Consider the following 23876-nt stretch of genomic DNA (forward strand, 5'->3'; position numbering starts at 1 on the left):
ATACTGCTGAGGTAAAATGAAAGCTGCGCTGTGATTGGTTGCTATTTCTTAAAGTGCTAAGGTAAAATGAAAGCTGCGCTGTCATTGGTTGCTGTTTCTTATACTGCTGAGGTAAAATGAAAACTGCATTGTGATTGGTTGCTATGGGCAACACAGATTTCTTTTGGACGACGCCCATAGCAGTGCGGCGGTTGGCTGATTTTTGTGGCCACTTTGTATATTCCAGGACCGCTAGTCATAAAATCTCCGTGCATCACGTGGGTATATGCATAATATAACAATAATCCACTAAACCGATCCTTCAGAATCCTGGAAATCATTTCCGTTTTGGTCTTCACGGTCTCTTTCCCGGAGAGTGCTTGACAACGGATTGTTTTCCGTTATTTTCCATCTACTATTGACTACAATGTAAAAAACAACTGATCCGTTTTTTCAACTGGAAACAAAAGCGCAGCGGCCTGCCGTCCTGTACAGTGCAAAAAAATCTAATCTACACATATAATAACCACATATACTGCACTCATATACAACACACACATATAATAACCACATATACTGCACTCATATATACAGTATACAGATATAATAACCACATATATTGCACTCATATACAAACACATAACCACATATACTGCAGACATATAGCACAGTATACGCATATAATAACCACACTATACTGCACTCATATACAACACACATAATTACCACATATAATGCTCTCATATATACAGTATACGAATATAATAACCACATATACTACAATTATATATCGACTATACACATAATAACCATATATACTGCAGTCATATAATACAGTATACGCATATAATAACCACATATACTACACTTATATATACACTATACACATATAATAACCATATATACTGCAGTCATATAATACAGTATACGCATATAATAACCACATATACTGCACTCCTATATATGCTATACGCATATAATAACCACATATACTGCACTGATATATGCGGTATACACATATTACCACATATACTGCACTCATATATACAGTACACATATAATAACCACATATACTGCACTTATATATACAGTATACACATATAATTACCACATATACTGCACTCATATATACAGTATACACATATAATAACCACATATACTGCACTTATATACAGTATACACATATAATTACCACATATATTGCACTCATATATACAGTACACATATAATAACCACATATACTGCACTTATATATACAGTATACACATATAATTACCACATATACTGCACTCATATATACAGTATACACATATAATAACCACATATACTGCACTTATATACAGTATACACATATAATTACCACATATATTGCACTCATATATACAGTACCCACATAATAATCACACATACTGCACTTACACACAGTATACACATATAATTATTACATATATGGCACTTATATATACAATGTACACATAATTACATATACTGCACTCATATATACAATACACATATAATAACCACATATACTGCACTCATATATACAGTACACATATAATAACCACATATACTGCACTTATATATACAGTACACATATAATAACCATATATACTGCACTTATATATACAGTATACACATATAATTATTACATATATGGCACTTATATATACAATGTACACATAATTACATATACTGCACTCATATATACACATATAATAACCACACATACTGCACTTATATACAGTATACACATATAATTACCACATGTACTGCACTCATATATACAGTACACATAATAATCACATATACTGCACTCATACACAGTATACACATATAATTATTACATATATGGCACTTATATATACAGTGTACACATAATTACATATAATGGACTCATATATACACATATAATAATCATACACAAGTATGCAATATACGCCCCGCACCTGCTGCTGTCCCGGGGGGCGCGGGGATGGCGGGAGCGCGCCTCAGCAGCAGGTGACTGGGCGGGAGCGCGCACTGAGGAGAGCCGCGCGGCCCCGCTGCCTGACAGAGAGCGAGAGGAGAGGACTGTCGGTGATCGCGGGGGGACGGGCGGCCTCATCATCCGCCACATCCGTCCTCCTCATCCTCATGGCCTCCCGAGCTCCATCCTAACCCGCACCACAGGGCCCGGAGACCCCGGGGGCACCGGCAACCGGAGAGCAGTGCGACGAGCACCGCCGGGAAGATGGCGGAGAGGTAACCGCAGTATCCTCTGCGTGTGTGAGGGCAGGGAAGGGTTAATGTGAGGCAACATCAGCATCTTATCCATGTGTGAGGGGAGGGAAGGGTTAATGTGAGGCAACATCAGCATCTTATCCATGTGTGAGGGGAGGGAAGGGTTAATGTGAGGTAACATCAGCATCTTATCCATGTGTGAGGGGAGGGAAGGGTTAATGTGAGGTAACATCAGCATCTTATCTATGTGTGAGGGCAGGGAAGGGTTAATGTGAGGTAACATCAACATCTTATCTATGTGTGAGGGGAGGGAAGGGTTAATGTGAGGTAACATCAGCATCTTATCCATGTGTGAGGGGAGGGAAGGGTTAATGTGAGGTAACATCAGCATCTTATATATGTGTGAGGGGAGGGAAGGGTTAATGTGAGGTAACATCAGCATCTTATCCATGTGTGAGGGGAGGGAAGGGTTAATGTGAGGTAACATCAGCATCTTATCCATGTGTGAGGGGAGGGAAGGGTTAATGTGAGGTAACATCAGCATCTTATCTATGTGTGAGGGGAGGGAAGGGTTAATGTGAGGTAACATCAGCATCTTATATATGTGTGAGGGCAGGGAAGGGTTAATGTGAGGTAACATCAGCATCTTATCCATGTGTGAGGGCAGGGAAGGGTTAATGTGAGGTAACATCAGCATCTTATCCATGTGTGAGGGGAGGGAAGGGTTAATGTGAGGTAACATCAGCATCTTATCCATGTGTGAGGGGAAGAAAGGGTTAATGTGAGGTAACATCAGCATCTTATCCATGTGTGAGGGGAGGGAAGGGTTAATGCGAGGTAACATCAGCATCTTATCCATGTGTGAGGGGAGGAAAGGGTTAATGTGAGGTAACATCAGCATCTTATCCATGTGTGAGGGGAGGGAAGGGTTAATGTGAGGTAACATCAGCATCTTATCTATGTGTGAGGTCAGGGAAGGGTTAATGTGAGGTAACATCAGCATCTTATCCATGTGTGAGGGGAGGGAAGGGTTAATGTGAGGTAACATCAGCATCTTATCCATGTGTGAGGGGAGGGAAGGGTTAATGTGAGGTAACATCAGCATCTTATCCATGTGTGAGGGGAGGGAAGGGTTAATGTGAGGTAACATCAGCATCTTATCTATGTGTGAGGGGAGGGAAGGGTTAATGTGAGGTAACATCAGCATCTTATCCATGTGTGAGGGCAGGGAAGGGTTAATGTGAGGTAACATCAGCATCTTATCCATGTGTGAGGGGAGGGAAGGGTTAATGTGAGGTAACATCAGCATCTTATCCATGTGTGAGGGGAGGGAAGGGTTAATGTGACGTAACATCAGCATCTTATCCATGTGTGAGGGCAGGGAAGGGTTAATGTGAGGTAACATCAGCATCTTATATATGTGTGAGGGGAGGGAAGGGTTAATGTGAGGTAACATCAGCATCTTATCCATGTGTGAGGGGAGGGAAGGGTTAATGTGAGGTAACATCAGCATCTTATCCATGTGTGAGGGGAGGGAAGGGTTAATGTGAGGTAACATCAGCATCTTATCCATGTGTGAGGGGAGGGAAGGGTTAATGTGAGGTAACATCAGCATCTTATCCATGTGTGAGGGGAGGGAAGGGTTAATGTGAGGTAACATCAGCATCTTATATATGTGTGAGGGGAGGGAAGGGTTAATGTGAGGTAACATCAGCATCTTATCCATGTGTGAGGGGAGGGAAGGGTTAATGTGAGGTAACATCAGCATCTTATCCATGTGTGAGGGGAGGGAAGGGTTAATGTGAGGTAACATCAGCATCTTATCCATGTGTGAGGGGAGGGAAGGGTTAATGTGAGGTAACATCAGCATCTTATCCATGTGTGAGGGCAGGGAAGGGTTAATGTGAGGTAACATTAGCATCTTATCCATGTGTGAGGGGAGGGAAGGGTTAATGTGAGGTAACATCAGCATCCTATATATGTGTGAGGGGAGGGAAGGGTTAATGTGAGGTAACATCAGCATCTTATATATGTGTGAGGGGAGGGAAGGGTTAATGTGAGGTAACATCAGCATCTTATATATGTGTGAGGGCAGGGAAGGGTTAATGTGAGGTAACATCAGCATCTTATCCATGTGTGAGGGGAGGGAAGGGTTAATGTGAGGTAACATCAGCATCTTATCTATGTGTGAGGGGAGGGAAGGGTTAATGTGAGGTAACATCAGCATCTTATATATGTGTGAGGGCAGGGAAGGGTTAATGTGAGGTAACATCAGCATCTTATCCATGTGTGAGGGGAGGGTAGGGTTAATGTGAGGTAACATCAGCATCTTATCCATGTGTGAGGGGAGGGAAGGGTTAATGTGAGGTAACATCAGCATCTTATCCATGTGTGAGGGGAGGGAAGGGTTAATGTGAGGTAACATCAGCATCTTATCTATGTGTGAGGGGAGGGAAGGGTTAATGTGAGGTAACATCAGCATCTTATCCATGTGTGAGGGGAGGGAAGGGTTAATGTGAGGTAACATCAGCATCTTATCCATGTGTGAGGGGAGGGAAGGGTTAATGTGAGGTAACATCAGCATCTTATCCATGTGTGAGGGGAGGGAAGGGTTAATGTGAGGTAACATCAGCATCTTATCCATGTGTGAGGGGAGGGAAGGGTTAATATGAGGTAACATCAGCATCTTATCCATGTGTGAGGGAAGGGAAGGGTTAATGTGAGGTAACATCAGCATCTTATCCATGTGTGAGGGGAGGGAAGGGTTAATGTGAGGTAACATCAGCATCTTATCCATGTGTGAGGGAAGGGAAGGGTTAATGTGAGGTAACATCAGCATCTTATCCATGTGTGAGGGGAGGGAAGGGTTAATGTGAGGTAACATCAGCATCTTATCTATGTGTGAGGGGAGGGAAGGGTTAATGTGAGGTAACATCAGCATCTTAACCGTGTGTGAGGGGAGGGAAAGGTTAATGTGAGGTAACATCAGCATCTTATCCCTGTGTGAGGGGAGGGAAGGGTTAATGTGAGGTAACATCAGCATCTTATCCATGTGTGAGGGCAGGGAAGGGTTAATGTGAGGTAACATCAGCATCTTATCCATGTGTGAGGGCAGGGAAGGGTTAATGTGAGGTAACATCAGCATCTTATCCATGTGTGAGGGGAGGGAAGGGTTAATGTGAGGTAACATCAGCATCTTATCCATGTGTGAGGGCAGGGAAGGGTTAATGTGAGGTAACATCAGCATCTTATCCATGTGTGAGGGGAGGGAAGGGTTAATGTGAGGTAACATCAGCATCTTATCCCTGTGTGAGGGGAGGGAAGGGTTAATGTGAGGTAACATCAGCATCTTATCCATGTGTGAGGGGAGGGAAGGGTTAATGTGAGGTAACATCAGCATCTTATCCATGTGTGAGGGCAGGGAAGGGTTAATGTGAGGTAACATCAGCATCTTATCCATGTGTGAGGGGAGGGAAGGGTTAATGTGAGGTAACATCAGCATCTTATATATGTGTGAGGGCAGGGAAGGGTTAATGTGAGGTAACATCAGCATCTTATCTATGTGTGAGGGGAGGGAAGGGTTAATGTGAGGTAACATCAGCATCTTATACATGTGTGAGGGGAGGGAAGGGTTAATGTGAGGTAACATCAGCATCTTATCCATGTGTGAGGGGAGGGAAGGGTTAATGTGAGGTAACATCAGCATCTTATCCATGTGTGAGGGGAGGGAAGGGTTAATGTGAGGTAACATCAGCATCTTATATATGTGTGAGGGGAGGGAAGGGTTAATGTGAGGTAACATCAGCATCTTATACATGTGTGAGGTCAGGGAAGGGTTAATGTGAGGTAACATCAGCATCTTATCCATGTGTGAGGGGAGGGAAGGGTTAATGTGAGGTAACATCAGCATCTTATCCATGTGTGAGGGGAGGGAAGGGTTAATGTGAGGTAACATCAGCATCTTATATATGTGTGAGGGGAGGGAAGGGTTAATGTGAGATAACATCAGCATCTTATCTATGTGTGAGGGCAGGGAAGGGTTAATATGAGGTAACATCAGCATCTTATCCATGTGTGAGGGGAGGGAAGGGTTAATGTGAGGTAACATCAGCATCTTATATATGTGTGAGGGGAGGGAAGGGTTAATGTGAGGTAACATCAGCATCTTATCTATGTGTGAGGGGAGGGAAGGGTTAATGTGAGGTAACATCAGCATCTTATCCATGTGTGAGGGCAGGGAAGGGTTAATGTGAGGTAACATCAGCATCTTATCCATGTGTGAGGGGAGGGAAGGGTTAATGTGAGGTAACATCAGCATCTTATCCATGTGTGAGGGGAGGGAAGGGTTAATGTGAGGTACTTACTGTATCCTGGAGTAACTGGTTATTCCTTGTTCTGAGCAGTAAAGGGTTAATCTGTTCTGTTGGTGAAGATATGGTTAATATCAGGTCCTCCTGAGCTCACATCAGCCTTGTAGGTGGATAGTTAAGGGTTAATGTGGAGTCAGCCCTTGGGGGCACAGGAACATGTCAGGGTCACCAGAGGAGGGGTCATGTGATTAGCGTGTAGGGTACCTGTTATTAGCGCGCCCCCCATATGGATGCTTTTTACCTTCTATGTTGTGTGTTGGAGTCTTAAGTAGTCTAAGAACTGCTGTATTTCGTCAGAGCCCCTTCTAGCGGCTCTTTCATACCCCCCATGCTTTACACTGCAGCGCTGCTTGCTCCAGTTGATGGTAATGTATAAGCGCGCGATCAGGAGGAAGTCGGGGGCAGAGAGCCGTGTCAAGAACAGAATGATTATAAACTATAAGCAGGAAAAAGAATATTCTAATGAGGGGTTGAACCTTAAAAGGGGCGGAGCCTGAAGAAGGACTCTGAAGGGATGTTTGCAGACTACTTGGTGCATAAGATGGGATACAGAAGGGGCTGCAAAGAGCAAACCTTGGTTTAGGGAAGGTGGCGTGTTCACACATTACATGGGCAGCAGCGCAATAATTCTAAATGGTGCCAATGTATGTAAAATTCGAGGCAGCGCCAATAATCATCCGAGGGGGGCAGAAGCAACCGCTGCAAGGAGGTGTTAAGACTTAATTACCCCAAGGAACAGAAAATTATTGCTTCCTGCTTGTCACTTATTGGCCCTCACGTCATAGAAGTCTGATCCTACTGGTCCATGTGCAAAGCTGCGTCCATGGAGCCTGTATGATGGGGTATTACAGCGTGTACTGCCATGTGGTGGGAGGAGCTACACTGATAACATGTGTGATATGTATAGAATGGGGCCTGGACTCCATGTGACATTATTATACTTACTGTTGCAAGAAAAAGTAAATGAACCCTTTGGAATTTCCTGGATTTTTGCAGTGATTACTAATAAAATGTGGTGTGATTTGTATCTACTTTGTAGGCAAATACAATGTAACTGCAGACAGTTGTACCGCTCATGTTTTTATGGTAGTCATTCACAGTGCAGGGAGACAAACTAAATGAACCCTTGCATTTAAGACCCTGCAGATCCCATTTTAGCAGCGAGCACCCTAACCAAATGTTTCTTGTAGCTGCAAATCAGATTTGCACAATGTTGAAAAGGACTTTTGAACCTTTCCTCCCTGCAAATGTTTTTCAGTTCATCACTATTTCTGGGATGCCTTGCATGCACAGTCCTCTTCAGGTTATGCCACAGCATCTCCATAGGGGTAAGGTGAGGACGTGGACTTGGCTGGTATTCTTGTATCTTGACGCCACCAGAAGTAGTGGTGGAGCCAAGATACAGGGGGTTGATGCCCCCCTGTTCGTGATTGGCTGCACGCCTGTTTCCCCCATCATCGGGCTCACAGGTCCTGTAGTCGCTGGGCTTCCAGCAGCGCTGCTGAATGTGATCGGCTCCGATCTGTTTTAGCTGGCCCTTGGTGACTCTCCCTGCTGCACGCCTGTCTCCCATTCCTCGGGGTCCCAGGTTCTGTAGAGGACGGCGGCCTCGCTGCACCGCTGAACGTCATCGGCTCCGCTCCGCTCCCTTTTAGCGGGGCCGCAGTGACTCTCCCTGCCGCCTGTATTCTGCCACCTCCATTCACATTCCCTGGGCCGCCATGGAGGATGGTGAGAGCCGGTGGTCGCTAGATGTTAGCGCTGCAGTGGTAAATGCGAGCAGTGCTGAGCGGCAGTGGGGCGTAGTGTGAAGAGCGCAGCAGTTTGCCTGCAGCGGCGCCGGCGTCTACACTCCCCTGCCAAAATGTGGATTGCTTTTAGCCTGCCCTGGACGGTTAGGGTTAGGGATTACTATTCCTGTTAGCCTTACATTATTTGCTGTAAATGCTTCCATGTAACCGCTGTAACATGGAAGCATTGACAGGTAATAAAGTAAGCCTCACAGAAACACCAATCCCTAAGCCTCCAGGGCAGGCAGAAAGCTATCCAGACGCTGCTGCTAGGACCTTCTTCAATGAAGCCAATCGGAAGCTAGGGGTGTCAGAGGGGCATTCCCCTGTCAAACCCTTAGCTTCCGGTGGCTTCAAGATACAATAATACCGACTTGGCCATTCCAAAATACAAATCCTCTTCTTCTTTCACCATTCTTTACTTGTGTGATTTGAGTTATTGTCTTGTATCGCCCAACGTCTCTTCAGCTGGAGGTCCTGGATGGCGGCCCTTACATTCTCCTCCTGTAAAATGTTCTGATCCACCTTAGATGTCATTGTTCCCTCAAGAATCAGAAGGCGTGCAGGTGCTGAGGAGCAAAACCTCAAGCCATAATGCCCCTCCACCGTCTTCACGGTAGGATGAGGTTTGGTGTTGGTGTGCAGAGTTTTTCCTCCAAACATAGCGATGTGCATTTGTGATTAAAAACTTCCATTTTTGTCTCATCCGTCCGTAGAACATTTTCCAGAAGCATCTTGGAGTGTCCATGTGATCTCTGCTAAACTGGAGATAAGTTGCAGTGCCCTCTCTCTTGGTGATCACCATTGTTGGTCTGTGTTCCTCTAATAGCGGACACATGAACCGAAGTTTCTGCAGTCTTTAGAGTCTTCTGTAGGTCTTTTGCAGTTCATTTTGGGTTCTTTCTCACCTCTTTCAGGCTGGGGTCATATGGGACGGAATTTCAGCGGAATTCTAGCGGAATGGCTGCACTGAAAAAGCACGAAATTTCCGCGGGTTAAGTGCAGCTTCAAAACCCGTGGCCCTAAGCCACAGATTTTGGAGCGGTTTCGCCGTCAGCATTCTGCTGCGGCTTTCTCTCCCCATAAAGAGGAGAGAGGCCTCTGCGGAAACGAAAAAAGAATTGACATGCTACGGAATTGAATTCCGTGCCACATGTCAGTTTTTGTGCGGTTTGGCTGCAGCGTGTAAAGAAGAATTTTTCCAAATCTCGTCCATTTTGCTGGCTAATCACAGGATTAGGAACCACGTGCGGAATTGCCGTGCGGACTCTCCGCATGGTAATTGCGCCCCATGTGAACCCAGCCTCAGGATTACCCATTGTGCTTTTGGTGTGATATAACAGAACGCTCCTAGGAAAAGTAGAACAGTCCTGAATGTCCTCCATCTGTAGACGATAACCGTGGACTGCTGTACATCTAGGGCTTTAGCTTCTGTATCCTTTTCCAACTTCATGCATCTCTATAACATGACTTCTCAGGTGTTAAAGAAGTTGCTTACGTCGAGGCGCTATTGACACTAACCAATCTTTCTTGAGGAGAAAAGATCTGCCTGTAACCATGCATTGTATGCCTTTATTTAATGAGCAAAGCATCTGTAAAACCTGCACTTGCAATCTCATCGCCTTAATAGGGTTTTACCACAATTACAAGTTATCCCCAATCCGCAGGGGGGATAACTTGCTGATCAGTGGGGGTCGCAACACTGAGATCCTTGCCGATCTTGAGAACTGGACTCCTGCGTCCCTCTCTCCTGTCACTGCGGGGCTTGCTTTTCAGCCTGCATTGATATCGCTGTGAGGCCTCCTGCACACTGGCGAGAGCGATATCGGGCCCTGATTGACGGCCCAATATCGCTCTCACAATCCTTCTGAAAAGCTCTCCTTTTAATGGGGCTGATGGAAGTAGCCAAGTGGCACCCGCTCAGGTATCTCCGCAGTCCCATTGAAAGTGAATGATGCGCTTGTGTGACCAGTGATCCATTCAGTCTCCTCCTCACTGTGTGTGTGTGTGTGTGGGGGGAGGGGGGGGGGGGTGCAGTAACCCCACATTGAGGAGGGCTTGGGACCTCCTTTCTCTAGATCTGAGACCCACACCGATGAGCATGTTGTGCCCTATTCTTTGGATAGGAGATAACTTGTAATTGTGGTACAACCCTTTTAACTGAGACATGTTTTGCCAGTTAACTCTTGGAGAAGTTGACACAAAGGTTCAATTACTTTTTCTCCCCTGTAGATGATTAGTTAAAGAGCCAAATACAGGAACAGGGTACAACAGTTTGTTTGTTATCAGTTACATTGTGTTGTCTATAATTGTAAATTTGATACAATCAGATACTAGTAATTAGTAATCATATATTACATATAGAGTGGGCTCAGGCTGTGTATATGATGTGAAGACTGGCTCCATACGTGATTATTACATATGGACTGGGCATCACTGGCTCAGGCTGTGTATATGATGTGAAGACTGGCTTCATACATGATTATTACATGAAGTCATGGGATGACTGGGCATCACTGGCTCTATACGTGATTAGTACATATGGACTGGGCATCGATGGCTCAGGCTGTGTATATGATGTGAAGACTGGCACCATACGTGATTATTACATATGGACTGGGCATCGCTGGCTCAGGCTGTGTATATGATGTGAAGACTGGCTCTATACGTGATTAGTACATATAAACTGGGCATCGATGGCACAGGCTGTGTATATGATGTGAAGACTGGCTCCATACGTGATTATTACATATGGACTGGGCATCGATGGCTCAGGCTGTGTATATGATGTGAAGACTGGCTCCAAACGTGATTATTTCATATAGAGTGGGCATCGCTGGCACAGGCTGTGTATATGATGTGAAGACTGGCTTCAAACGTGACTATTACATGAAGTCATGGGACGACTGGGCATCACTGGCTCTATACGTGATTAGTACATATGGACTGGGCATCGATGGCTCAGGCTGTGTATATGATGTGAAGACTGGCTCCATACGTGATTATTACATATGGACTGGGCATCGCTGGCTCAGGCTGTGTATATGATGTGAAGACTGGCTCTATACGTGATTGGTACATATGGACAGGGCATCGATGGCACAGGCTGTGTATATGATGTGAAGACTGGCTTCAAACGTGACTATTACATGAAGTCATGGGACGACTGGGCATCACTGGCTCTATACGTGATTAGTACATATGGACTGGGCATCGATGGCTTAGGCTGTGTATATGATGTGAAGACTGGCTCCATACCTGATTATTACATATGGACTGGGCATCGATGGCTCAGGCTGTGTATATGATGTGAAGACTGGCTCCAAACGTGATTATTTCATATAGAGTGGGCATCGCTGGCTCAGACTGAGTATATAATGTGAAGACTGGCTCCATATGTGATTATTACATATGGACTGGGCATCGCTGGCTCAGACTGAGTATATAATGTGAAGACTGGCTCCGTATGTGATTATTACATACAGGCAGAGCATTGCTGGCTCAGGCTGCATATATAATGTGAAGACTGTCTCCATACGCGATTATTACATATAGAGTGGGCATCGCTGGCACAGGCAGTGTATATGATGTGAAGACTGGCTCCATACGTGATTATTACATATGGACTGGGCATCGCTGGCTCAGACTAAGTATATGATGTGAAGACTGGCTCCATACGTGATTATTACATACAGGCTGAGCATTGCTGGCTCAGGCTGCATATATAATGTGAAGACTGTCTCCATACGCGATTATTACATATAGAGTGGGCATCGCTGGCTCAGACTGAGTATATAATGTGAAGACTGTCTCCATACGTACTTATTACATATAGAGTGGGCATCGCTGGCACAGGCTGTGTATATGATGTGAAGACTGGCTTCATACATGATTATTACATGAAGTCATGGGGCGACTGGGCATCACTGGCTCTATACGTGATTAGTACATATGGATTGGGCATCGATGGTTTAGGCTGTGTATATGATGTGAAGACTGGCTCCATACGCGATTATTACATATAGAGTGGGCATCGCTGGCACAGGCTGGACACATGGCATCCAAGCGCTTGTCTCGTTCCACACACTTGGGATGGCTTAAGGAGCTTTTATGCCTAACGCTTTGCAGTTCGCATGAGGTCAGAGTTCGCTCGTTCACTCCTGCCGCCTGTTCATACAGGTAGATAAAGCGTTTGCTCTTTCACCTGTTAAATCATTCACTTATTCACATTCACTGTACCAGTGAATGAGAACGGCTGAACGATCAGTATTTAAACCGAACGATTAGCGAAGGAGCCAACGATGATTTTTATGCTTACATGAAATGAGCGAATGGACGTTCAGTCGTTGGCTGTTCACACTGAGCGATTATCATTCGTTTTTACTCGTTTAAACGATTTTTTTGAAGGCTAGTCGTTGTGTATAAGAGGGCTTTTACTTGTCCCCCGGCTGCTGCAGCACAATGCCGGCCTCTCCCAGGAGGTGCGGGGGCCGCGGATCGAGGGACATTACGAGGGAGGATTTCCTGCTAAGGCTTGTGATCCTCATTCATTCTGCTGGTTATGATGTGGGCTCAGCCTGCTCATCTCGCTCTGTTGTGACAGGTTGGATTAGGTGACATGGATGCCGGGGCTGCTTGATATTCAAGGCACATGTTTATCTGCAGTGATGCCACTGAGCGGCTCCTTCAGTGCTATCACCGTGAACCAAGGGGATCAGGACCGCGGCTGCCGCTCTCTAAAACACATTAAATGAGACCTTTTATTGTCCGTTTTATAAAGCGGCTCTTATTTCCCTTGATGTATTAATAACGTGTGCCCTCCTATGGCGCAGGCAGCGTGATACCCACCGCTACGAGGACACGTTCAGAGCCGAGGGAGGAGCCAAGATGTGTGCAATCCGAGAAAGATGGGACTGAATGATATGAAACCTTATAGCATTGGCTATTTATATCTCTGGGGTCACCATGCAGATGATCCGCCGGCGGCTGCACCGTTTTGCATATTTCTATTTCCGAGATCCATCTCCATTTTGGTATGACACTCCTCGCCTTTCATCGCAGGGTTGGAGGTGCGCAGCGAGTGTTTCCATCTTCATGTAGCATTGGGACTTGGCATCTTGTTATCGGCATACTGCACTGTCATGTGTGTTCACTGTACTGTGCCAGGAGTCCTGCCCGTTCCTCATCGCTGTGGTGCCCAGTTCTTGTATCTCTGTGCGGCGTCTGCCAATACTTGGAGCGCGGAGCACATTATGTTGCTAGAGCTCATCCGCTCATCTGTAAATAAAGCTCAATCATTGGAAAATGGAAACTTCTGCAACTTTCCAACGGCACTGCAGACTAAAAAAAATGACTTAGGAGGCAAAAGAAATTTTTAGTCACCAATCTCACATACATACAATACGTAATTAGTGATAAAGAAGACTGTAACATCCTGTACTATAAATGCCGTGTACACACCCAGAGTGCCGCCAGAGCCTGAGTATAATCGATACAGATCATCCGCAGCTTTCCTTCCAGTAATCATCTACATATCCAGACTGAGGTGCCCCCCCCATGGTATAATACACACAGTACTCTGTTGTAATATACACATTTGCCATATATATAATAATCACACGGCGAGCCCCCCTCACGGTATAATCACGTGCAGGGCCCCTCCTCACAGTACAATCACACGCCGAGCCCCCCCCTCACGGTATAATCACGTGCAGGGCCACTCCTCACAGTATAATCACACGCCGAACCCCTCCTCACAGTATAATCACGCGCAGAGCCCCCCTCGCAGTATAATCACATGCCGAGCCCCCCCCCACAGTTTTATCACACGCCGAGCCCCCCCCCCCCGCCTCACGGTATAATCACACGCCGAGCCCCCCCCCCCACGGTATAATCACACGCCGAGCCCCCCCCTCACGGTATAATCACACGCCGAGCCCCCCCTCACGGTATAATCACACGCCGAGCCCCCCCTCACGGTATAATCACACGCCGAGCCCCCCCTCACGGTATAATCACACGCCGAGCCCCCCCTCACGGTATAATCACACGCCGAGCCCCCCTCGTGGTATAGTCACCCGCCGAGCCCCCTTCACGGTATAATTGTCACACGTCGAGCCTCCTTGACAGTATAATGACACGCCGACCCCCCCCCCCTCACGGTATAATCACAAGCCGAGCCCCCCCTCACGGTATAATCACAAGCCGAGCCCCCCTCACGGTATAATCACAAGCCGAGCCCCCCTCACGGTATAATTGTCACACGCCGAGCCTCCTTGACAGTATAATGATCACACGCAGAGCCCCCCTCACAGTATAATCACACGCCGACTGTCCCCCCCACACAAACACACACACAGTATAACCTTTATCCTAATTAAAGTGACAGCAGTCGAGTGTGTATGTTTTCCCTCTATCACAGTGACCATTGCCAGCCGCCCCCAATTACGGCGACAGTACCCAGCACCCCCCAATTACAGTAATGCCAGTCAGGCACCCCCATCCATAATCCTAGTGACAGCAGCTTGTTGCCCCTCCCTCATCACACTAACAGCAGCAGGGTCCCCCAATCGCAATGACAGGAGCCATGCATTCCCCTAATCACAGTTGCAGCGGTCAGACACCCCCTGTGACAGTAGCCAGGCGCCATGTCCCCATTTACAGTGAGAATAGCCAGTCGACTATTCCCTACCAATCACAGTAGCAGAAGTCATAAGCCCCTCCCTCTCCCCATCCTCTAATCAGAGTGACAGCAGCCAGTTGCCCTCCCCTTACTTCATCATAGTAATGGCAGCAAGGGCCCCCCCCCCACCAATCACAGTGACAGCGGCAAGGCGTCCCCTCTCTTACAATCAAAGTGACAGTAGCCAAGTATCTCCCCACCCCACCCGCCTCCCTCTGACAGTAGCCAGGCATTTCTCCCCCTCCAGTTACAGTAAGAGCAATCAGGCGCCCCTTATCCCCCAATCACAGTGACAGTAGCCAGGCGCCCCTTCTCTTCATAACAAGAGCTGCTGGCAGTGTGATTCTCTACAGGTCCCTAGCCATGCAGCTTTGAGGGGAGCAGCAGAACGGGCAGTGCAGATATTGATTTTTATTACCTCTGATTCTTGGCAGTGTCTGCGCCCGGGGACCGGCCATCTAGCAAATGTATCCAGCGTGTAGCATTTCTGCTACATGCACAACCATTCCTTTCATTAGTCATCACAAATGCCAACAAGACTAAAAATCTTGTCACCATTTGGAAAGTCTTGGGTGCATTGGCTACTGTTTTAGTCACCAGTAGACTTTATGTTTCAGTTTCTCATATATTTCAATATATATGCTTGCTGTCAGTGAATATGGACAATCCAGACACTGAAAACACATACAGACCTATTACTTTTCTTAGCTGAGCGTTTACTAGAATCCTATCCAGTGCAGACAGTCCGTGAGCGCAACTCATCAACGGCACAGATTTCTCCCCTGGACTTTAAGCTGAGGGCCCTACAGCTGGTCATACACATTACGTAAGTCATCCAGCAATCTGGCGGCATATGTCAGGGCAGTATGTTACCTGGCGGCATGTGTCATGGCAGTATGTTACCTGGCAGCATATGTTATGGCAGTATGTTACCTGGCGGCATGTGTCAGGGTAGTAGATTACCTGGCGGCATATGTCAGGCTAGTAGATTACCTGGCAGTATATGTCATGGCAGTATGTTACTTGGTGGCATATGTCAGGGTAGTATGTTGCCTGGTGTCATATGTCAGGGTTGTATGTTACCTGGCGGCATATGTCATGGCAGTATGTTACCTGGTGGCATGTGTCATGGCAGTAGGTTACCTCGCGGCATATGTCAGGCTAGTAGGATATCTGGCAGTATATGTCATGGCAGTATGTTACTTGGTGGCATATGTCAGGGCAGTATGTTACCTGGCGGCATATGTTAGGGCAGTATGTTACCTGGTGGCATATGTCATGGCAGTATGTTACCTGGCGGCATATGTCATGGCAGTAGGTTACCTCACGGCATATGTCAGGGTAGTAGGTTACCTGGCGGCACATGTCAGGGTAGTAGGTTACCTTGCGGCACATGTCAGAGTAGTAGGTTACCTGGCGGCACATGTCAGAGTAGTAGGTTACCTGGCGGCACATGTCAGGGTAGTAGGTTATCTGGCAGTATATGTCATGGCAGTATGTTACTTGGTGGCATATGTCAGGGCAGTATGTTACCTGGCGCATATGTTAGGGCAGTATGTTACCTGGTGGCATATATCAGGGCAGTATGTTACCTGGTGGCATATGTCAGGATTTGCCAAATCCTCTGTATCTATCTGAAACATCAGCTGAATCGTGACATGTGTGCGTATACCCTGACACCTCATTCACACAATATTAAATCCTCGCGGTTCACCTCATAATTCGCAAGTGAGCCTCAAATTTCTGCTGTGGATTTGCATTTGAAATTGCCCCAGATCCACACATAGGTTACCTCTGTGGATTAGCATGCCGATTTCCCAAGATGAAATGTGCATCAAAATTGTTGCAGACGCAGCTCCCATCAAATCCAATACCTGCATTACCAACCCGGGCTGCGGCAGGGTCTTTTTCCAGGCTGTCCACACTGGCGGTAGATCCTGTAAACAGCTGACTAGCGGAAATCTTGAGTGGCGGACCCCCACTAATCAACTATTGATGACCATTCTTGAGGATAAATCATCAATAGTAAAGTCCTCGAAGACCCCTTTAATTCATATTCACATATTGAATGTTACTTTTTTTTTACATTTTCTTTCTTTCTCTGTATCTACCCTCCTTTTATAAATGTTCTCATTTTAGGATGCATTAGGGTGTTTGCTACGTTCCTGCGTGGGATCACCCTTTTCAGGGCTGCTCTCCCTCTGTTTTGGGTAGGATTGTAGAGGTGTAAGGCCTCCTTCCCACGAACGGATTTCCGCTGCGTAATTCGCGGCGAAAATCCGCTGCGTTGCCCGCAGCTATTAGGTTCTATTGAACCTAATAGCACAATGCTCACGATGCGGAATTCCACCGCGGAATTCCGCACCGTGAAATCTCCCATCCTCACCCGCGGCATGCTCTATTTGCTGCGGGTGTACGCGCTGACGGCTTCCATTGTAGTCAATGGAAGCTGTCCGTTCACGCTATCTCCCTCTGTAACACAGCGTCATGTGACGCAGTGGGCGTGTCATGTGACGCGGCGGCGGTGGGCGGGGAAACGTCATGCGGGACCCAGAACGGCGGATCCGCTGGTAAGCATGGGGTCTCAGGGGGGCGCCGTGACGGGCTTCGCCGCGGAATATTCCGCGGCGGAGCCCGTCACGCTTGTGTGCAGCCGGCCTAATAGGGTGAGACTGCATTCTCTGACTTCCTCTATGTACCTTCCTTGTGTTTATACAATATATTTTTTGTGTACTTTATTATTTTAGATAATAAAATAAAGGTTATGTTGTATTTGGGGTTCACCTGGTGATTCACCCGCATGTTATACATGTGAGCGGGTTGTCTTTCCTTCCTGGCTGGAAACAACATCCATATGGAGCCCCGGACAGAACCGCCGGCTGTCCACTTTTGACGTGGTTTTCTATCCTTTCTGTCTTATTTTGGAGGACAGAATAGTCAGTTATGCTAAAACTCACAAAGCCGTCCGGATCATTCCGCGAGCCTTCGTCTTTATGCTCTTGCTCCTCGTTTTTGTTTACAGATACTGATGCAAACAAGTGACCAGAATGCTGCCGTGTGACGGTAGCTGTAAAGCCGTTTTCCAGGGCTTACGTTTTTTTCCAGGATTTTAAAATTGTGTAAAATAAAGAAAAAAATACATGTTCACCTACTTCAGAGGCTCCTGTCCAATGCTGGCGACTCGACGCTTGCTGCCCAGAAGAAGCCACCTGGCGGTCACATGCCTTTGTGCTCAGCCAATCACAGGCTTCAGTGACTGTGAAAGAATCACCATTGAACCCTGAGACTGGCTGAGTGGTCCCGTACACAATGTACGCCAGATCTGGCGCATCGGCAGTGATGGCAAACAGAGTTAAAGCTGGACACATGCAATCCGTACAGAGGCAGCATGGACACACGGATTAGAATTGGTCCATTTTTTTACAGCCCAGAGTTGGACATGTTCGTTTGAATAAGGCTGGGCTCTCATGGGCCGACTGGGTTCTGCATGTGGGAGGCTTGCTTGGGATTCTGGCTGTGAGCCTGGCCCGCGACCCTGCGTACCAGTGGATCGCCATTGGTTGTGCGCAATACAGTCTTTTTCTTTATGTTTGTATTTCCCGCACCATCTCCAAGCGATGACGCGGGTACCCACGGACTATACACAATGCTAATTGCATATGGGCTGCAGGTCAGATGGTCTCCATTGACTTCAATGGAGTCCGTGTGCGCTTTGAGTCCACATCAAAATAGAGCATTCTGCGACTTTTCTTTTGCGCGCAGAATACTTAATTCGTATCCGCGAGTGTGAACGAAAAAGGGATTTTAAAAGGCTTTGAATGGCTGCGTTTTGCTGCGGACGCCGATCGCTGGTTCCGCAATTGGAATCCTCTTGTGTCAGCCCAGCCTTAGGTCTTTGAGATCCCACCCAAACCACCCTGTAGCTCAAGCCCTAGGCTCCCTCTCATGCTGGATCTATACTCACATGTGCAGATGAGTACATGGGGCTCATGCTAGTACAGAGTATACAGTACAGTATATAGGGGTGCGGGCTTTTCTCATGTAGTTATGCTGGGCCGACATAACTATAAAATACAGATGTATTGGAATATAAGTAGGGGGCTCTTGGAAATGTCCCTCATCCCGCATCTCTGGCGATGGACCACTAGGTTTGTTCTAAGGCTACTCATTAATAATGTATCTACAAGCAGAAGACATCTGAGAGCAGCGAGCGACTGATGAATGTGGCTGTAATGTGAGAGTGCGGCATGCGGCCGGAGTGCTGGGTGTGTCCGCCCGCCTCGCACAGACCGTGCTGGGGACTAGTCGTGGATCTCGCTGCAGACAACAGCCTGACTGGGACCGTTCCATCAGTAAATCACTAGTGATATTACTTGCTATGAAGATTGTAGGAGACATGAAACATCCCTGCCCTGCAGTCTCTTTGCTGTGTGTTTGGTCCCCATAGACAAAACCAAGTCTGTTTACTGCCTGGACTGAATAGCACATTGTGTTATTAATGATGGGAGCCATGTGCACCGTCCCTACATGGAGTCCATTATAAAGACCAGTGATTACTATGTGTCCTACTATATGGCTCCATATCCCCAACTAGATGCAATGCTTACTGGGGATAGCCTGTATCACCTGGCTGCGACTTACCGCCTTAACCCCACGAACGCTCAGTCAAACTGACCATTCTTGTGTATGGGGATCCGGGGGAAATGGATGTCGCAGGTATATAGGGACATTAGAGGGGTTTGCTGAGTTACTTGATTTTATATAGTTTTGGGCTTCCCTGTTATACTCCCCATGGCACCGGACTGTTGCTTCGGCTTTCTGTCACCACGGCATCTGAGTGGTCACATCACCCGTTCAGAAGGCCTAGTCCTGTAAACCTGTCACATCGGCTTCTAATGTAGAAGCCCCTGGCGGGTTTATTAGGATGTCATTAGTGACATCCCTGTTGCAAGATCCATTGGCTGCAGCGGTCACATGGTGAAACATACCACATGACTGCTGCAGTGCTTGAAAACAGAAAACCAGAGCAATGCAACGTGGGAAATGAGGATTTTGTTTTGCTTTTATATTCGAGGTTTCCCCGTCCCCCCCACCGCCTCCGATGTTAGGGGTACTTGGGAAACCCCTTTCTGGTTATGTTCCCATGGGGTGGATTTGCCATCCAGACTCCCGCACAGAAAATTGTGCCATTTACAGCAGCAGCAAAGTGGATGAGTCACTTTGCTGCGAAACCCGTCCTGCAGTTCCATCTCAGGCAGATCTGTAATGATGAGCGTTGTGGTGATTAGATGGACGGTCTTGTCCCCGGAGGCCCTACATGTGGTTCCCCCCTTGGCCTATAAGAGGCTCTCGGAGGCTCCTTGTGTGGAGTGACCTCTTCATCCGCTTGTAGAGCTTATTGGCCACTAGGCGCCTCTACGATGCAGAGAAGAGATTTCACCCCGTTACCAGAAGGGGGCGCATTATTGGGATGGGAGAAGCTGGATGGTCGTATCGATATGCTGCCCACCAAACGGCAGAAGGACATTTGGTCTCATGGTGCCCATAACATGTACGGCTTTTGAAAACCATGAATCATTACCTGTTTCCAGTAATTTCGTGAATGATGAAACTGGACGCTACGAAGGGGAATCTGGTTGTCTTCAACAATGAATCCTGGTTTAGTTTGGGCGCTGATGACGGTTGTGTTCGTGTCTGGAGACCTCGGGGGTAGCGCCTTAATCCTGACTTTGTTGTGGAGCGGCACACTGCCCCCTGCTGGTGTGATGGTGGGGGGGGGGGGGCATCGTATATATGACAGTCGGTCACCCCTAGTAGTGGTACGAGGGACAACTCCTTCTAGGTTCTTGATTTTTTTCTGACAATGAATGCATATTGCTCCATTCAGTCTCGACCGTATGCAAATCAGCTAATTAGTGAAATTCACTGCAGGGCAGTAAAGAGGACCCGGCGATTGTGACTGCGGGAGGAAAACGACGAGGACGACAGCTGCGGATTCCACTAATAAGTCAATAAACACCTGTTCACACAGCGTCCGCGGCATCCCTGCCCCGTAAGCTGGAGGTATTAGAGGATTGTGGGGACAACTGGACATGTTTACAAAGTGGACCAGCATTCAGAACCAAAAGATCGGAAATCTAATGGAAACATTTGCAGATTTTCTGTGTTTCGGACCCGCTCCTGCTTCCGGCTCAAACATACTGATGCAGAAAGCTGAGCAAAGTACAGACGTTTGCCATATATGTTGGGAAGGCCCGCTGTGCTTATGTCATCCGTATCCACAGGCCCCTCTCCCAGATGCCTTTGGCCTCCATCGGGCCACTTTATCTCGGTATACCTTTATTTTGCTGTTTGGAAAAGCACGAATATAGACATCCAGTATAATATTAGTTACCATTTACATTTTTTTTAACATGAGAACCTCAGGGCAATGAATACCATTGGAGGGGTACGTCAGGAGACCCTCCCAGTGTATACCTATGACAGGCATTACAAAGAGCAGTTTGTAAGTAGTCGCGGTCCACATGGAGCAGAACTGCTGCAGATTATCTGTGCAGATTTGGGCATGGAAAGTCTATAGTGGAATACAGTAGCAACACGGTGAATGGGGTTTTAACGGATGACATCCACAGCTTGCGGGAAATTTACACGCAGACATTGACTTTTTAAATCCACAGCATGTCAATTTCTGCTGCGGATTTTTATAATAAATGTTACCCCTGTATAGGGGAGAATTAAATACCCAGTAACATTTGCATTTTCTTTCTACATGTGGATTTTGTTGCTGATTTGCCTTGGACTTGTGGCAGATCTTTCCGATGCTTATGCACCTTCCATTAGGCTGTATTCACACAGTCCTAATCGTATCAGGCTCAAAACACATTGGAGAGCACAAAGACACCTGTCCGCATGCTACCTGATCTCCACAGACCCTGCACATTGATGTGCTATTACCATGCATGAGACTAGGACATGCAGAGGTTTTCCTCACAGGCTATAATATGGCCTGAGAATACTCCTGTCCCAATGGGGGCTCGTTCACCCCAGCATTACACCTCCATTAGGGACTTCCGTTTCTCTGTTCCATTTTTGGAGTAGAGATGCCGAATAAAACTGAAATAATCGTTTTCCCCCTCCCATAAATTTCAATGGGCTTTCAAAAAAAGTTAGGCTTTTCGTTTGCTTCTGTTCTGTCCGGTTTCCATTTTTAAAACGGAACGAATAGCGCAGCGAGCAACGCTATATGTTCCTGTTGAAAAACGGAAACCACAATATTTTTTATAGTCTGACTGTCTGTGTTTTCAATCTTGGTCTGAGTTTGCTAATTCAAGTCAATGGGTATGCAAAAAAAAACCCAAAACACAGCATGCCTGGATACCTTCTATGTGCGCTCAGTTTCGTGGATTGTTACCAAGTGTCTATAGAAAAAAAAATTGGGCCTCCTTCTGTTTAATTTATAATTTTTTTGAATGCACTAGACGGATGTTACAGATGACACACAGTAGGAAAAAAACAAACCCACTCAATGCAGGCAGACATACACACTGATTAACACTGGTCTGTTTTCACGCACTTGTCTGAATAAGGGCTTAAACCTGAAATGACATTTCCACGGACCCTTAGAACCCCCCCACCTCCATCCCCCCAAATACCTAAATCCTTTAATGGGTTCTTTTTTTCCTAACTGAATACTGCATTTATTATACTAGAGAATAAAAAGAGTCCTGACGGGACCGATGCCAGCATGAGCACGTCGCCATCTGTTTGAACCCCATATGAATGAATGGAGGATGTCAAGAGACCTGCTGCTTTTATATATTTACCAGGCTGCATGTAAAAAAGACATCTGACTGGAATGTACACATTATAATATGGATCAGAGAATCACAACCCCCCCCCCAATACGAGAGCTGTTCCACTATCTACCCTGCGTTAGTTGGTTTTTGTTTACTTCGCTAGTTAATGTTAATATGATCGGTACCAATATATAAAGGTTTCCATCATGTCCCCTTCTCTCCTCCTGTAACATATATAAAGGTTTCCATCATGTCCCCTTCTCTCCTCCTGTAACATATATAAAGGTTTCCATCATGTCCTCCTCTCCCTTCTCTCCTGTAACATATATAAAGGTTTCCATCATGTCCCCCCTCTGCCTTCTCTCCTCCTATAACATATATAAAGGTTTCCATCATGTCCTCCTCTCCCTTCTCTCCTCCTGTAACATATATAAAGGTTTCCATAACGTCCGCCTTTCCCCTCTCTCCTCCTATAACATATATAAAGGTTTCCATCATGTCCCTCTCTCCCTTCTCTCCTCCTATAACATATAACGGTTTCCATCATGTCCTTCTCTCCCTTCTCTCCTCCTGTAACATATATAAAGGTTTCCATCATGTCCTTCTCTCCCTTCTCTCCTCCTGTAACATATATAAAGGTTTCCATCATGTCCTCCTCTCCCTTCTCTCCTCCTGTAACATATATAAAGGTTTCCATCATGTCCTCCTCTCCCTTCTCTCCTCCTGTAACATATATAAAGGTTTCCATCATGTACGCCTCTCCCTTCTCTCCTCCTGTAACATATATAAAGGTTTCCATCATGTCCTCCTCTCCCTTCTCTCCTCCTGTAACATATATAAAGGTTTCCATCATGTCCTCCTCTCCCTTCTCTCCTCCTGTAACAGAAAGGCGAGACTCCAGCGGGCAAAAGAGTGCAAAGTTGTATGCCTAAGCAGCGGAAAAACATCCCCTGGTCAGATGGACCCGGATTTCTGTTGCACCGTGCTGATGGGAGCTCAGCATTTGGCGCAAGCGGCATGAATCAATGAGCCCTATTTG

General features: G+C 46.6%; 1 protein-coding gene across 1 annotated transcript in view; it reads left to right on the forward strand.

Annotated features, from left to right (window-relative positions):
* The first annotated feature begins 2056 nt into the window (after window positions 1-2056).
* Window positions 2057-23876, forward strand: part of ARHGAP39 (Rho GTPase activating protein 39) — a 164420-nt gene continuing 142600 nt past the window's right edge. Inside the window, exon 1 of the mRNA XM_066578706.1 lies at window positions 2057-2220. Coding sequence (XP_066434803.1) covers window positions 2210-2220 — 11 coding nt within the window. The 5' untranslated portion in view covers window positions 2057-2209. The remainder of the gene's footprint in view (window positions 2221-23876) is intronic.

This window comes from Eleutherodactylus coqui, chromosome 9 (assembly GCF_035609145.1).
Source record: "Eleutherodactylus coqui strain aEleCoq1 chromosome 9, aEleCoq1.hap1, whole genome shotgun sequence".
Taxonomy (NCBI): domain Eukaryota; kingdom Metazoa; phylum Chordata; class Amphibia; order Anura; family Eleutherodactylidae; genus Eleutherodactylus; species Eleutherodactylus coqui.